Here is a 14,739-nt window from a genome sequence, read left to right on the forward strand (position 1 = left end):
CCCCACAATAAAGGGTCGACCATAAGATATAGGAGCAGAAGTAGGCCATTCAGCCCATTGAGTCTGCTCCACCATTCAATCATGGGCTGATCCAATTCTTCCAGTCATCCTCACTCCCCTGCCTTCTGCCCATACCCTTTGATGCTCTGGCTATTCAAGAACATAGCTGTCTCTGCCTTAAATGCACCTAATGACTAGGCATCTGACTAAAGTAATTTCTCTGCATCTCTGCTCTAAATGGACGTCCTTCAATCCGGAAGTTGTGTCCTTTTGTCCTGGACTCTCCTACCATGGGAAATAACTTTGCCATATTTAATCTGTTGAGGGGATGAGGAGGAATTCCTGTAGCCAGATGCTGGTGAATCTGTGGAATTCTTTGCCACAGGCGGCTGTGGAAGCCAAGTCTTTATGTATATTTAAGGCAGAGGTTGATAGGTTCTTAATTGGTAGGGGCATGAAGGGATACATGGAGAAGGCAGGGGATTGGACCTGAGAGGAAAAATGGATCAGCCATGATGAAATGGCGGAGCAGATTTGAAGGGCCAAATGGCCTAATTCTGCTCCTATATCTTAAGATCAGTCCTAGCCTGTAGCTAATTAATTTTGTAGATCAATTTTAGTGATCTCAGTAACAAACTTTCTGACTCATGAAGCCCGAGAGGAAGCTACAGGCATGATGAAGAAAGCCCTGAACACTGCCAAAGATGGAGGACCTTCATCGCTACCCTAAACGCCAATGGTGTAACAGGCAGCTGGGATATGTGTAACAGTAATTAAACCTGCCTTCCAGAAGAGGCAAGAGAAAGGATTAATGAAATTTAATGAACAAAAATGATAATTTTAAATTGTAAAAGTACTGAAAGTCACAGAGAAAATTCTTTACATGGACTTCTTTTTATTGCATAACTTCCAAAAGCAGTTTTGATTATTGTAAACATCTTCAGTAAATCTTATACTGCATGAAAGAGCTGTAAAGCAGATTTGACTGTAATTTCTAAAGAGAAAATAAAATAGATGTGCGAGGGGGAAGAATCTATATACCAAAGGGAAATTATCACACTTTTTCAAAGAACCAATACACAGTTAGTAAATGTCCTCCTCCCATACAAGATAATTTCAACATCTTTTAAAACTTAAGAGTTTTAATTGAAGATAAAAGGACAATCTGTATAATTTTTTTATCAGAATTTCTTCAAAGGAGCAAAAGTGGTATGACAGCTGAGGAGTTGAAAGTGGAAAAAAATACCCACTTTATAAATGAATATGGATTCTTCCAGCACTATTTCTAGTTGTATACACTCTGCATAACTATAAGAGCCTCAACCTCTCTTTGTTATTGTCCAGGGAAAGTACGTTTCCTTTACTAATCTTAAACCCTGAATGTCCATCAGATTTCTTATCCTTCCAACGTAAATAAAACGAGTAGCACCTTATTGGTGGTGAAGTTTCAGGAGATCTCTTCCAAAGTTTATTTTCCTTTCCTCACCCAATATCCTAAAGTTGTCAATTTTTTTCTGAATATAAGACATCAACATCAGGATTTTGGGGCGGGGCTGGATCTACTCTGTCATTGTTTAAGACAAAAAATATAGAAATGGAGCTCAAAGCACAGGGCAGAGGATTGGGGCTGATTGTGCATCTCTCATTGGTGATACTAATCCCTCTCAAAATCCATTTTTTACTTAAGATTCATTTGCATTCTTTTAAATTCCTCTGAGCACAGGTCCAATTGATTCATTCTGTCCTGATAGATTATATCCGTAATCTCAAGAATTGATGCTGCATACCTCCTACAAAAAGTGCATCCCTATTTATGTAAAGCCCCAAGCTGCATGCATGTTGAGTGTAATAAGCTCAGTAACATGAAATGGGGAGCAAGCTCGAGAACATTGCGAACCAGTGCACTCGCTCTTTGCTATTCCACTGCCGAATACGCCTGCTCTGCATGGGAAGGATCTACTCATGCTAAGAAGATGGATGCCGTTCTGAATGCAAGCTGCCAACTTATCACAGGTTGTTTAAAACCAACAAACACCAACAGCCTATATATCCTGGCAGGTATTGCTCCCCATGATACAAGAAGAACGGTAGCCAGCAAGAAAGAATGACTCCGTCAAACATCAGATGAGAGGCACCCTCTACATGGTCATACACCTACACCCAGCCGCCTAAAGTCAAGGAAGAGCTTCGTGAACAGCGTTGTTCCATTACAATCAACCCTATCTGAAGCCCGCATCGCCTTGTGGAAAGGCCAGCTCGCCAGTGTCAAACAACCCCCAATGATGGAGATTCCACCAGAGGAAAGCCTTCCCCCAGGAGCTAATCGCAACTGGGCAACCTGAAAGTGCCTTAACAGACTTAGGACTGGTGTAGGTCGTTCAAAGGTGTCACTAAGCAAATGGGGTTATACAACCAGCCCAACAACTTGTGAATGTGGAACTGAGCCACAAACTATGCAACATATCCTGCAATGCCCTTCACTAGAGGAACCCTGTACTGTTGCAGATCTTGCCAAATTCAACAACAAGGCGCAAAAATGTGTCCAGTTCTGGCTGGTCTTCTTATCGTGTCCACGGACAGTACAGGCTGTCCGTGGACACAATAAGAAGAAGACCAATCTTTATAAGTTATCCTCGATTTGCTATATTTTTGCTCTTTGCCTCTTTAAGAAAACTTTGCAAGCTCTTCACAATTCACTTTCCTCACTATTTTGTATTGACAAAGTTTACATTCCTCTCTATCAATTCATTTAAGTCATTATTTATGTACGTATTTGAGATACAGCACAGAACAGGCCCTTCTGGCCCTTTGAGCCACGCCACCCAGCAATCACCCAACTTAACCCGAGCCAACTCATGGGACAATTTACAATGACCAATTAACCCACCAACTGGTAGGTCTTTGGACTGTGGGAGGAAACCGGATCAACTGGTGGAAACCCACATGGTCGCAGGGAGAATGTACAGTACCTCCTTACAGGCAGTGGTGGGATTTAAACTCTGGTCACTGGTACTGTAAATAAATGTAATTGGATAAGCCCCAAATATTAATTCCGGGAGCTTCTCCATAGTAAAACCTACCAGAAAGTGATCTTTTAATGTCTATCCATGCAAATATATTACCCTCAACCCCGGCCTTTGATGAGTGTTAGCTTATCAACTTCCTTTTAGAAGTACAGGTATAACATCTACTAATTCCCCCCTTACCTACACTCATAGTTATATCCTTTAAAAACAATTAAGACCAACTTTCTTTTCATACAGTAAATACAGAAAATTCTGGGGATACTCCATGCAGTGGCGGCGTGGAGAAGCATCTCTAACAAAGGAGGTGTAAAGTGCTCCTTCTCTCCACTAGCCTGAGGTCACCCTTGGGCAAGGTGTAGCACCTGCTTAACCCCTCGATCAGGGTCATGTAAAACCATGGGAGCAGGTGGTGGATGGTCGTATGAGCAGCTGGTGCATATCACAAGTCCTGGTTATGTGACCACTTGACACCAGGCAGACAATCTCTGAAGAGTATTGATGATGGCTGGGGTCACCTGTCTAATAAAGACACTACCCAGAAAAAGGCAATGGCAAACCACTTAAGTAGAAAAATTTGCCAAGAACAATCATGGTCATGGAAAGACCCTGATCACCCATATCATACAACACAGCAGGTACGAGTGAAAATTCTCTGTGCAGAATACGCAGCAACTGGGGAGAAAGAAAAAAAAAAGAGCTAATGATTCTGATTGAGGGAAAATTATTTGAAACATAACTATTTCTCTCTTCACAGCTGTTGCCCGACTGAATGACTATCCACATTGTTTTCTTTAATTTCAAATTTACAGCACCCAAGTTTTTAGTTTAATGAAAAGTAAAACAATAATGTCTAATATCTTTATAGTTGCCATGTTACCATGTTATTATTAATCAATTTCAACATTTTCATAACCGCTTGTGTTCCTCTCACTCCTTTACTAAATAAAATTCCTAAGATATATGTAGGTTAGCTTTTCCCCTTTGCTTTTATAATTTTAATTAGCTGTTCAAGTCTTCACAACTGCCTAAATATGTTAGAAAACATATTTTCTTAAGATAAGGATTAGCTAAAGATATTAATTCTATCCTCAGGCATTATCAGCCAAGTCTGGCCTTACAACTTTAAAACTTTATTTTCCTTAAAAATAAATCTGCTGATTCCTGCCATCCCAAAATTCTATTATACTTGTACCAGCACTTATACTCCAACCAATAAATAGCATCAGGTTATAAAAGAAACACTTTGAGAGATAATGTGTGTTATCACAAAAGAGTCAAACCTCCACATTAGTTGATTAACTGCAGTACTTTTGAAAGTGCAATTCTTGTGCTACAATAGCTTTACAAATACAAAATGCTCCATAACTATATTGGAAAAATGTTTCAGAAAGTCCAAGGCAGTTCACGTCATGAAAATAGAACCTCTTCCAGGCTTCTATTTATATATATATATTTTTACTTCGCATGTGAAAGCTAAGTAACATTATCAAAATTATCATCTTTTGGGTTCAAATCTGCAACTTCCCAAAAATATCTATAGTTCAGTCTGTAGCAAGTACAAATGTTATATGGTATAAAACTGCATGTTGGTAATAAAGTGAGTGCATTCTGAATGTGAGAGGGTCATTACATCAGCCGATCAGGCCCATCAAAATGACAGGGAAAAGACGAGCACATGCAGACATCCCACTAGCAACAAACACTGCAATTTTAGTGTTTGGATTTGCCCCAATCCACAAGGTAGTTAGTTACTTAAAGTGAAAAATTGAGGCAAAAATTGGTGTTGTGGCGGAGGGGGAGTGGGCTGTGGGGAAGTAAGGTTGAACGGAAGTAAGGTTGCAATAGCAGTGACTTGGGTCATTTTGCAGAGTATTAAAATAGCCTTTTCTCTTGGGCAGGCAACTGTGTCCATCCAAAGTGGAGGCAAAACACACTGGAAATAATCCAGGGATGCTAAACATCCCAATTCCATAGAGGTTTACTTCACAGTTTTTGTTTTCCTGCACCCAATGCCACCAAAGATCTGCCAATATTTCTTCAATATCAAATTTTCATTTGATCTACATCGTTCAGGCAATATTTTACATTATCTTTAGACACTTCCCAGAAGGTGGCAATGGCAAACCACTTCTGCAGAAAATTTGCCCAGAACATTCATGGTCATGGACTGAGACAGATGAAAGACCATGATTGCCTATGTCACATGGTGATGATCTTTAAAAATGATTACAGTATAGGTCGGCTAAAATACCTGAACACCTGTTCAATTCTGGGGTAATATGCGAGCATTAATTACTTCTTTGTTATACTAAAAAATATTTATCATAGGATTAATGTAGCCCACTATCCTAAGAACCTCCCATAATGCACTCAAATTTATCAACTCTTGACAAAGCATATACTTTCATTTGAAAAAGTTATCCCCCCTGAATAAAGTTGCAACTTGAATCTTCAGCAACACATAACTAAACATAAAGTCCAATGAATTTGTTTCTTCATGAACATTAGTCCATAGTTCTAAATAAGAACTTGTGCATCATTTTCTCTGAATTGTGGGCATTGTCATAATTTGAAGTGTATGGCCTGGAGACGGGCTGCCCACCCATGATCGACTCCATTTCTCACTGATTAAAACATTGAGGAAGATTGAAATCAACGAGGATGAGAGCAGAAGGTGAGCCTACGTTTGACTGGTCTCTCTCTCTCCCTCACATTTGCTGCTCCTGGAGGAAGGTGCCTGCCTTTGGCTGGAGTCTTGGATCTTGGTCAAGGTTTAATCAACTCGGTTTGTGGATCGGACTCCGTAGTTCAAGTTATGATGTGTTTCTGGTTATTCCTTTTTTGTAGCTATTTTGTGCGATTTTGATCAGGACGGGTAGGCTCTGCAGCCTGAGGTCAGTGTACAATACAGTGCTAATTGGACTAAACTGAACTTTGCAATGCCTTGTGGTTTGATCTTTTACATTGTGTTTTTCACTGTTTGTGCAATTTGTTCTTTTTTTGCACGTTGGGTGTTGGATGTTTTCTTTGAACAGGTTCCATGGTATTTTTGTGTTTTGTGTCAGTCAATGGGAGGACTAATCTCAGAGTTGTATACTGCATACATACTTCGATAATAAATGTACTTTGAATCTTATCCAAATTTAATTTCTGTATAGAATGGGGTTCCCAACCTGGGGTCCACAAACCCCTTGATGAATGGTATTAGTCCATGGCATAAAAAAGGTTGGGAACTCCTGGTGTAGATGGTCATAATTTCAGTCACGTTCCTAGATGTTAGTCTGCCGGAGGAAGAATGGCAGTTTCCAGTTGCTAGATTCAATGATGCAATCCCAGTCAGGTACTAATTCATGGCACAGATACCAATGTATTCTTGCTCACAACTCAGTCAATTATTCCATTGTAAGATTTGTTATGCATTGTTGGAAGAATTTCCACAGAATGAGTGGTGATGGGTTGCCTGTACAGCGGGTTGGTTGCCTGCAAGGAAAGGGAAGATTTTAAAATAGGATAGTAAATTTTATTGCAGCAGTTTTTTTTCTCCCCCACCAATACTGCTGCATCAATTAATAAAACCATTCTTGTTCAGTAGCATTTAGTCTACCTTCAGCAGCTCAGCGTCCTATTCTACTCTTTTCTCCCTTGTTCTAACTACATTCATGCTATTTTCTCAAACTTTACTTAGGGTTGAGTATTCCCTGTACTTTCACTCCTTATGCCAATAAGACTTCTTGAATTTCCTAATAAATTCAATAGTGTCTTTCTTGTTCTTTTTGCTACTTGCTTGACCTCTATCAGGACAGCATCCAGATGGATCTCAAAATGCACATGGTCCAGCTTGTTCAGTCTTTCCTGATAGTTATAACCTGGTTTTGTCTTTGTGATTTTTTTTATTTTGCAACTACTTTAATGCCTTAAGGTAGTCATAGCTGGGGGGTGGGGGGTTAATGGGGACAAGTTCTCACTACCTATTAAATGCTCCAAATAGCCTCTGATAATCAAGTCCACCTCCTGGCCTTCACATGTGGCTTAGTTACTAACCCTAGTGGAACTGTTTCTACTGACAGGAGAAAGGAGAAGGGACAAAGGCAGCTGACTGGTGCCTTAAAACCAGTCACCTTAGGCAGATGGGGCTCATCAGCCATGGGTAGCAGATCAGCTAGAAAAAGGAAAACTCCCATCTCAATTCTCTGCTGCCTTGTGGCTATACCCACTTAAGGGCAAGGCTTAGGGAGTAAACCTCAAGGAAAAATTCAAAGCTGGAGTCCCTAAGGCAGTCCTGCATTGAGTTCAACATTGACTGGCAACTCCTGTGATGCTGCAAACTGTACCAGTATCTGCCATCCCTTTGGATTCATCTTCTGCGCGGAGAGGGGGAGCCTGCTGTACGGGCAACAGCTTGCTCTCCATATTGTACTGCCCAGACTTGACTGTCACGTAGCCATGGCTGTCAACACCCATGGTCGACCCTGACCAACAGGAGGGCCTCAGTTCCCCAGTATTTTATTGCAACTTTTCTGTACTAAATATTCCCCCTACCCCGCATTAACAACTTGACTTATTTCTGAAGCTGGCGTCAAACTTGTTAGGGTGTTTTTCGAGTTAGGACATATAGCAAATAACTTCAGCCACCAATCTTCAGATCTGAATACCGTCTGTAGATTAAATTTAAAATGCAGCTCTGGACAATGGGATACTAGAGCTGTAAAAACGGCAGTCAATTGAAAACAGACAATGACGTTGAACATTGTCTAAAGTGTGGGTGTGAAGAGGTGGTGTGAGAGTTATGTGTAGTTCAACGAAAGCATTGTAAATATTGAATTGTCCTTTGATATTAAAAAACATATAAAATGTCATGTAATGTTGGGTCGAGCAGGCCTCTTCCTCCGAAAGGGCCTCAATGTTGTGCCTGTTGCATCTCATTTTGTCGAATAAAGAGTAGAGAGAGTACTTCGTATCTATCAGCTACCTCTCTCCAGTGACGCAAAAACAAAATTATTTAGCCCTAATTGTGATAACTAGTGGTCAAGGCAAACAAACTTGCAGAGCTTCATTTCCCATTTGCCTTACTATCTTGGTAATTTCACCCTAATGTCTTGTTCATAACCAAAGAATGGAAGCAGTTCACAGAAGTGAAGAAAATAGAGAAGCAAGCATCCAATAAACAACGAGTTTTTTTTTAAAAGAGTACACACTAATCGTAGGTGGCAGGATAGAGATACATCTCTACCAAAGGAGGTGTAAGGCTCTCTTTCCTTCCGCTAGCCCCATTCTCCTGATCAGGGTCTCGTGAAGCCACGGGAGCAGGTGGTGCATAACGCAAGTCCTTGTTCTGTGACCACTGACACCAGGCAGAAAATCTCTGAAGAGCATTGAGAATGGTTGGGGTCACCCAGAGGAAGGCAATGGCAGACCACTTATGTAGAAAAACTTGCCTGGCACAATCATGGTCATGAGACCATGATCGTCCACATCACACAACACAGCACATGATGACAATGATAATGATGACACAACTAATTAAAAGTCACTATCATAGACCCTATCGTATCCGTCTCCACCACCATTGCCGGCAGCCCATTCCACGCACTCACCAACCTCTGCGTAAAGAACTTACCCTTAACATCTCCTCTGTGCCTACTTCCAAGCACCTTAAAACTGTGCCCTCTTGTGATAGCCATTTCAGCCCTGGAAAAAACCTCTGACTATCCACATGATCAATGCCTCCGATCTTCTTATACACCTCTATAAGGTCACTTCTCATTCTCCATTGCTCCAAAGATAAAAGGCCAAGTTCACTGAACCTATTCTCGTAAGGCATGCTCCTCAATCCAGACAACATCCTTGTAAATCTCTTCTGCAATCTTTCTATAGTTTCCACATCCTTCCTGTAGTGAGGTGACCAGAACTGAGCACAGTGCTCCAAGTGGGGTCTGACCAGGGTCTTATACAGCTGTAACATTACTTCTTGGCTCTTAGACTCAATCCCACGATTGATGAAGGCTAATTGCACCATATGCCTTTTTAACCACAGAGTCAACCTGCGCAGACCCCAAGATCCCTCTGATCCTCCACACTACTAAGAATTGTAATACGTATTACAGCAGAGCATAGTTTAAGTATAACGGACCAATGAACAAAGAAGTGTGATTAAAGGCACAACACCAATTAGAACTCCTTCATTGTAGGCATTGATTAGTATTTTAACCTCTGCTGGTAGAGTACTGGAGATGAAAATCAATCTCACTCAGGCTTTGCTGATACTGAATGGAATCGGGATAAATTAGACAAAATAACGTCTTCATTACCAGCTTGAGTTACTACCCCCTTTACCACCACCTGTCTTCGTCTAGCTGTTTCTTTCACCTTACACAGACTTGGTAAATATTCATGATTTCATTTTCAGTGACGTAAGTTACATACCGAGGGAAATGAAAAAGATGAGCTGAATCAAGAAAAAGATGATGTTGAACGCAAAGGTGAGGGAGCTGTTACTAACTAATCCACGACAATGTTGCAATAATAAATTGCACGACACTTACATATCATACGGTAGACATCAATCATAGGTAACAAATAAACATAGTGACCAATTGTTACAGAGAGCGCTTGGTAAATGCACTCCGTAGACATGCATGCACACACACACACACACACACACACACACACACACACACATTGCCTTGCCATTCAGCCATCATGCTGAGTGTACACACTTCAATGTCTTCTCCCAGGTATATTCTTATAATGCGTTGGCTTTATGGTGCCTTTACCACCACACACAGTGGAATATTTAAATTGCTGGTGAACGCAGCAGGCCAGGCAGCATCTCTAGGAAGAGGTACAGTCGATGTTTCAGGCTGAGACCCTTCGTCAGGACTAACTGAAGGAAGAGTGAGTAAGGGATTTGAAAGCTGGAGGGGGAGGGGGAGATGCAAAATGATAGGAGAAGACAGGAGGGGGAGGGATGGAGCCAAGAGCTGGACAGGTGATTGGCAAAAGGGGATACGAGAGGATCATGGGACAGGAGGTCCGGGGAGAAAGACAAGGGGGGGGGAACCAGAGGATGGGCAAGGGGTATATTCAGAGGGACAGAGGGAGAAAAAGGAGAGTGAGAGAAAGAATCTGTATAAAAATAAATAACGGATGGGGTACGAGGGGGAGGTGGGGCATTAGCGGAAGTTAGAGAAGTCGATGTTCATGCCATCAGGTTGGAGGCTACCCAGACGGAATATAAGGTGTTGTTCCTCCAACCTGAGTGTGGCTTCAACTTTACAGTAAAGGAGGCCGTGGATAGACATGTCAGAACGGGAATGGGATGTGGAATTAAAATGTGTGGCCACTGGGAGATCCTGCTTTCTCTGGCGGACAGAGCGTAGATGTTCAGCAAAGCGGTCTCCCAGTCTGCGTCGGGTCTCGCCAATATATAGAAGGCCACATCGGGAGCACCGGACACAATATATCACCCCAGCGGACTCACAGGTGAAGTGTCGCCTCACCTGGAAGGACTGTTTGGGGCCCTGAATGGTGGTAAGGGAGGAAGTATAAGGGCATGTGTAGCACTTGTTCCGCTTACACGGATAAGTGCCAGGAGGGAGATCAGTGGGGAGGGATGGGGGGGACGAATGGACAAGGGAGGGGGACGGGGGGGAGGGAAAGATGTGCCTCTGGGTCCAACATATTATTCTCCGTAACTCCCGCCACCTCCAACGGGATCCCACCACTAAGCACATCTTTCCCTCCCCACCTCTCTGCTTTCCGCAGGGATCGCCCCCTACGCGACTCCCTGGTCCATTAACAAGCCTTTAACAAGTTGCCGCACCTGTGACTGCTTCAGAAGCTAAGAGCCCATGGTATTACAGGAAAGATACTAGTGTGGATAAAGCAGTGGTTGATTGGCAAGAGAGGAATAGTGGGAATAATGCCAGCTTTTTTCCGGTTGGCTGCCAGTGACCAGTGGTGTATAACTGGAGCATGTGTTGGGACAGCTTCTTTTTTATGTTATATATCTATGATTTGTATGGCAGAATTGATGGCTTTGTGGCCAGGTTTGCAGATGATATGTAGATACATTGAGGGGCAGCCTCCATGTCACCCTGCCCTCAAGAGAAGGCAGCTTATCCACTGATGTCTACTATAAGCCTACTGACTCTCACAGCTATCTGGACTATTCCTCTTCTCACCCTGTCTCTTGCAAAAACGCCATCCCCTTCTCGCAATTCCTCCGTCTCCGCCGCATCTGCTCTCAGGATGAGGGAGCTGTCCTCCTTTTTTAAAGAAAGGGGCTTCCCTTCCTCCACTATCAACTCTGCTGTCAAACACATCTCCCCCATTTCACGTACATCTGCTCTCACTCCATCCTCCCGCCACCCCACTAGGAATAGGGTTCCCCTGGTCCTCACTACCACCCCACCAGCCTCCGGGTCCAACATATTATTCTCCGTAACTTCCGCCACCTCCAACGGGATCCCACCACTAAGCACATCTTTCCCTGCCCCCCCTCTGCTTTCCGCAGGGATCGCTCCCTACACGACTCCCTTGTCCATTCGTCCCCCCCATCCCTCCCCACTGATCTCCCTCCTGGCACTTATCCGTGTAAGCGGAACAAGTGCTACACATGCCCTTACACTTCCTCCCTTACCACCATTCAGGGCCCCAGACAGTCCTTCCAGGTGAGGCGACACTTCACCTGTGAGTCGGCTGGGGTGATATACTGTGTCCGGTGCTGCCGATGTGGCCTTCTATATATTGGCGAGACCCGACGCAGACTGGGAGACCGCTTTGCTGAACATCTACACTCTGTCTGCCAGAGAAAGCAGGATCTCCCAGTGGCCACACATTTTAATTCCACATCCCATTCCCGTTCTGACATGTCTATCCACGGCCTCCTCTACTGTAAAGATGAAGCCACACTCAGGTTGGAGGAACAACACCTTATATTCCGTCTGGGTAGCCTCCAACCTGATGGCATGAACATCGACTTCTCTGACTTCCGCTAATGCCCCACCTCCCCCTCGTACCCCATCCGTTATTTATTTTTATACACACATTCTTTCTCTCACTCTCCTTTTTCTCCCTCTGTCCCTCTGAATATACCTCTTGCCCATCCTCTGGGTCCCTCCGCCCCCTCCTTGTCTTTCTCCCTGGACCTCCTGTCCCATGATCCTCTCGTATCCCCTTTGCCAATCACCTGTCCAGCTCTTGGCTCTATCCCTCCCCCTCCTGTCTTCTCCTATCATTTTGGATTTCCCCCTCCCCCTCCCACTTTCAAATCTCTTACTAACTCTTCCTTCAGTTAGTCCTGACGAAGGGTCTCGGCCTGAAACGTCGACTGTACCTCCTCCTAGAGATGCTGCCTGGCCTGCTGCGTTTACCAGCAATTTTGATGTGTGTTGCTTGAATTTCCAGCATCTGCAGAATTCCTGTTGTTCAGTGGAATATTTAATTTATTTAGTAATGGAGATGTGTAAATGTGTATATATTGTTTGTATACTGTATTTAAGGTGGGTACTTCGGTTTATCTTGTAATATGATTGTAACTACATTGTGGGGTACATCACATTCTAATTCATGTGTTCATAAGTTAACTTTGTAGGTAATTAAAGATGGCATGTCCTGGTGCCTAAAGAAACAGGGCGGATCACTCTCAGTGCTAGAAGAAAGAGATTAAGCTCCCTGAAGTTCATACGGGAGAAAGTTTGGAGCTGTTAATGTGTTTTCTGGTAGATATCTTTTTGTAAATATTGGCAGCTTTTCCCCCACTATTTTCACTGGTTTTTGTAAGTTGATTTTTTTGACGCACTGAATAAACTCCCTTGCACAGAAGTACAAAGCGACTCCAGCCATTTTGCTTTCCTTTGCTCAAAGCCCACATATCGTAACACTAGTTGTATTGTTACATGTAGCACATGAGCCACATGCTAGGAGAAATGCCCACCTCACTACCACTGAAAGGATAATCATTGCTTTTCAATATTCATTCAAAAAAGCACAGCAAATTTCTGATTATCTACTATTTGGCTATTTGGAAATGATCCTGATGGATCACAAAGTAATGTATCTCATGTTCCCCTAAGACTTGCCTTTTCTGTGGATTACTTGGTGTTTAAAATTAAAATAATATTCATCTTATTTGCCCTCATTGTACCAAAATATTAGGCAGATATATCTTATTTCAAGTTCACTATTTCAGTCCTATCTGAATTCAACATTGGGCTCCAATTACAATCAGTAAACTTGAGGATTAAATCTTAAAGTCAACCTCTACTAACAACCTTATTTTAAGGACTGAGTTAATTAGTCATATCTTAATAGTTCAAACACACACAATTCTGTTTACATAAAAACATTCCTGCATACACTATTCAGTACTGAACGAACTGGTAACTGGGGACTCTCCATGGCCTCCTGTTTTACTCTCAGGGTGGAGGAGCACCACCTCATATTCTGTCAGGGTAGCCTCCAACCTGATGGCATGAACATTGATTTCTCCTCCCCCCTTTCCTCTTCTTCTATTCCCCTTTCTGGTCTCTTATCTCTTCTCACCTGCCTATTACCTCCCTCCGTGTCCGCTCCTCCTTCCCTTTCCCCTAGGTCCACTCCCCTCTCCTATCCGGTTCCTTCCTCTCCAGCTCTTGCCCTTTGCCACCCACCCGACTTCATCAATCACCTTCCAGCCAGCCTTCTTCTCCTCCCCCCACTTTTCATTCTGCCCTCTTTCCCCTTCCTTTCCAGTCCTGATGAAGGGTCTCATCTCGAAAGGTTGGCCGTTCATTCATTTCCTTAGATGCTTCCTGACCTGCTGAGATCCTCCAGTATTTTGTGCATTGTTTTGGTTACTGGGGAGTTATCTACATCACAGACAGGCAGGTACAATACATCAGTTCCTTGATATCTACATGGATAATATGGGGATTACCATTACGTGGTAGAAATTCATCCAGAGTCTCCCTTTAATGTCTGTTTTAAAAATACTTTAAGGACAGACAGTAATTAAACTCATCAGCACCTTTCCCTGACCTGGTGATATACCTGAAACTGTTATGCGTCATTTTTGCTTTCATTTGGCCTCTAGTGTTTTGCCGGGATAAGATCCAGCTGCACAAATGGTACTAGAGCTACAAAGGCTTTCCCCTCTGGTTCTGGTCCCTAATACCATTTGCATCAATAATAGACAAGGTCCTTAACCAGGAGTCTCTTTTGCTACAAGGATTTAAAACCTGATACATCTAATACAAAGCACCATGAATCAAAATGAAATGTGAATCAATTAGATACATATAGATTTTAGGTTCTGTGCTCAAAGCATAATAAGAACCTGCCAATGTTTCGTTTGTTCAGTTATTTTGGTAGCAATTATTTATTTGTTAATTATTTTAATGAAGCACAACAAAAAAAAACTTACCATTTCATATCTTGCTCTCGATCGTTCATTTTGAAATTTGGCAAATTCTCTTCTGTCATGAATAGTCACAATCAGTTTCCAAATGGCAAGCAAAGCAATGCCCACTGCCAAAATACTACCAACCACTGCTATCAGTACTGTCACTGGATCGGTTTTACTTGCACAGTCTGTTAGAAGAGAGCAAGTCAGTAAATAAGATATTGGATGAAGAAGTGAACCTTATTCTGCAAATGCATATAATAAATTCGAGTATCATGCGAATAGTACCTTTTAATCTGCTAGTAACCTTTGCTGTGAAATATTATCATT

At 42.5% G+C, this 14,739-nt stretch overlaps 1 protein-coding gene across 1 annotated transcript in view; it reads right to left on the minus strand.

The window, feature by feature from the left end:
* Nucleotides 1-763: 763 nt before the first annotated feature.
* itgb5 (integrin, beta 5) overlaps nucleotides 764-14,739 on the minus strand; it is a 135,244-nt gene continuing 121,268 nt past the window's right edge. Inside the window, exons 14-15 of the mRNA XM_063052418.1 lie at nucleotides 14,431-14,597; nucleotides 764-6,506 (exon numbers count right to left, since the gene is read on the minus strand). Of these exons, the coding sequence (XP_062908488.1) occupies nucleotides 6,411-6,506; nucleotides 14,431-14,597 (263 nt within the window). The 3' untranslated portion in view covers nucleotides 764-6,410. The remainder of the gene's footprint in view (nucleotides 6,507-14,430; nucleotides 14,598-14,739) is intronic.

The sequence above is a fragment of the Mobula hypostoma genome, chromosome 6 (assembly GCF_963921235.1).
Source record: "Mobula hypostoma chromosome 6, sMobHyp1.1, whole genome shotgun sequence".
NCBI lineage: Eukaryota > Metazoa > Chordata > Chondrichthyes > Myliobatiformes > Myliobatidae > Mobula > Mobula hypostoma.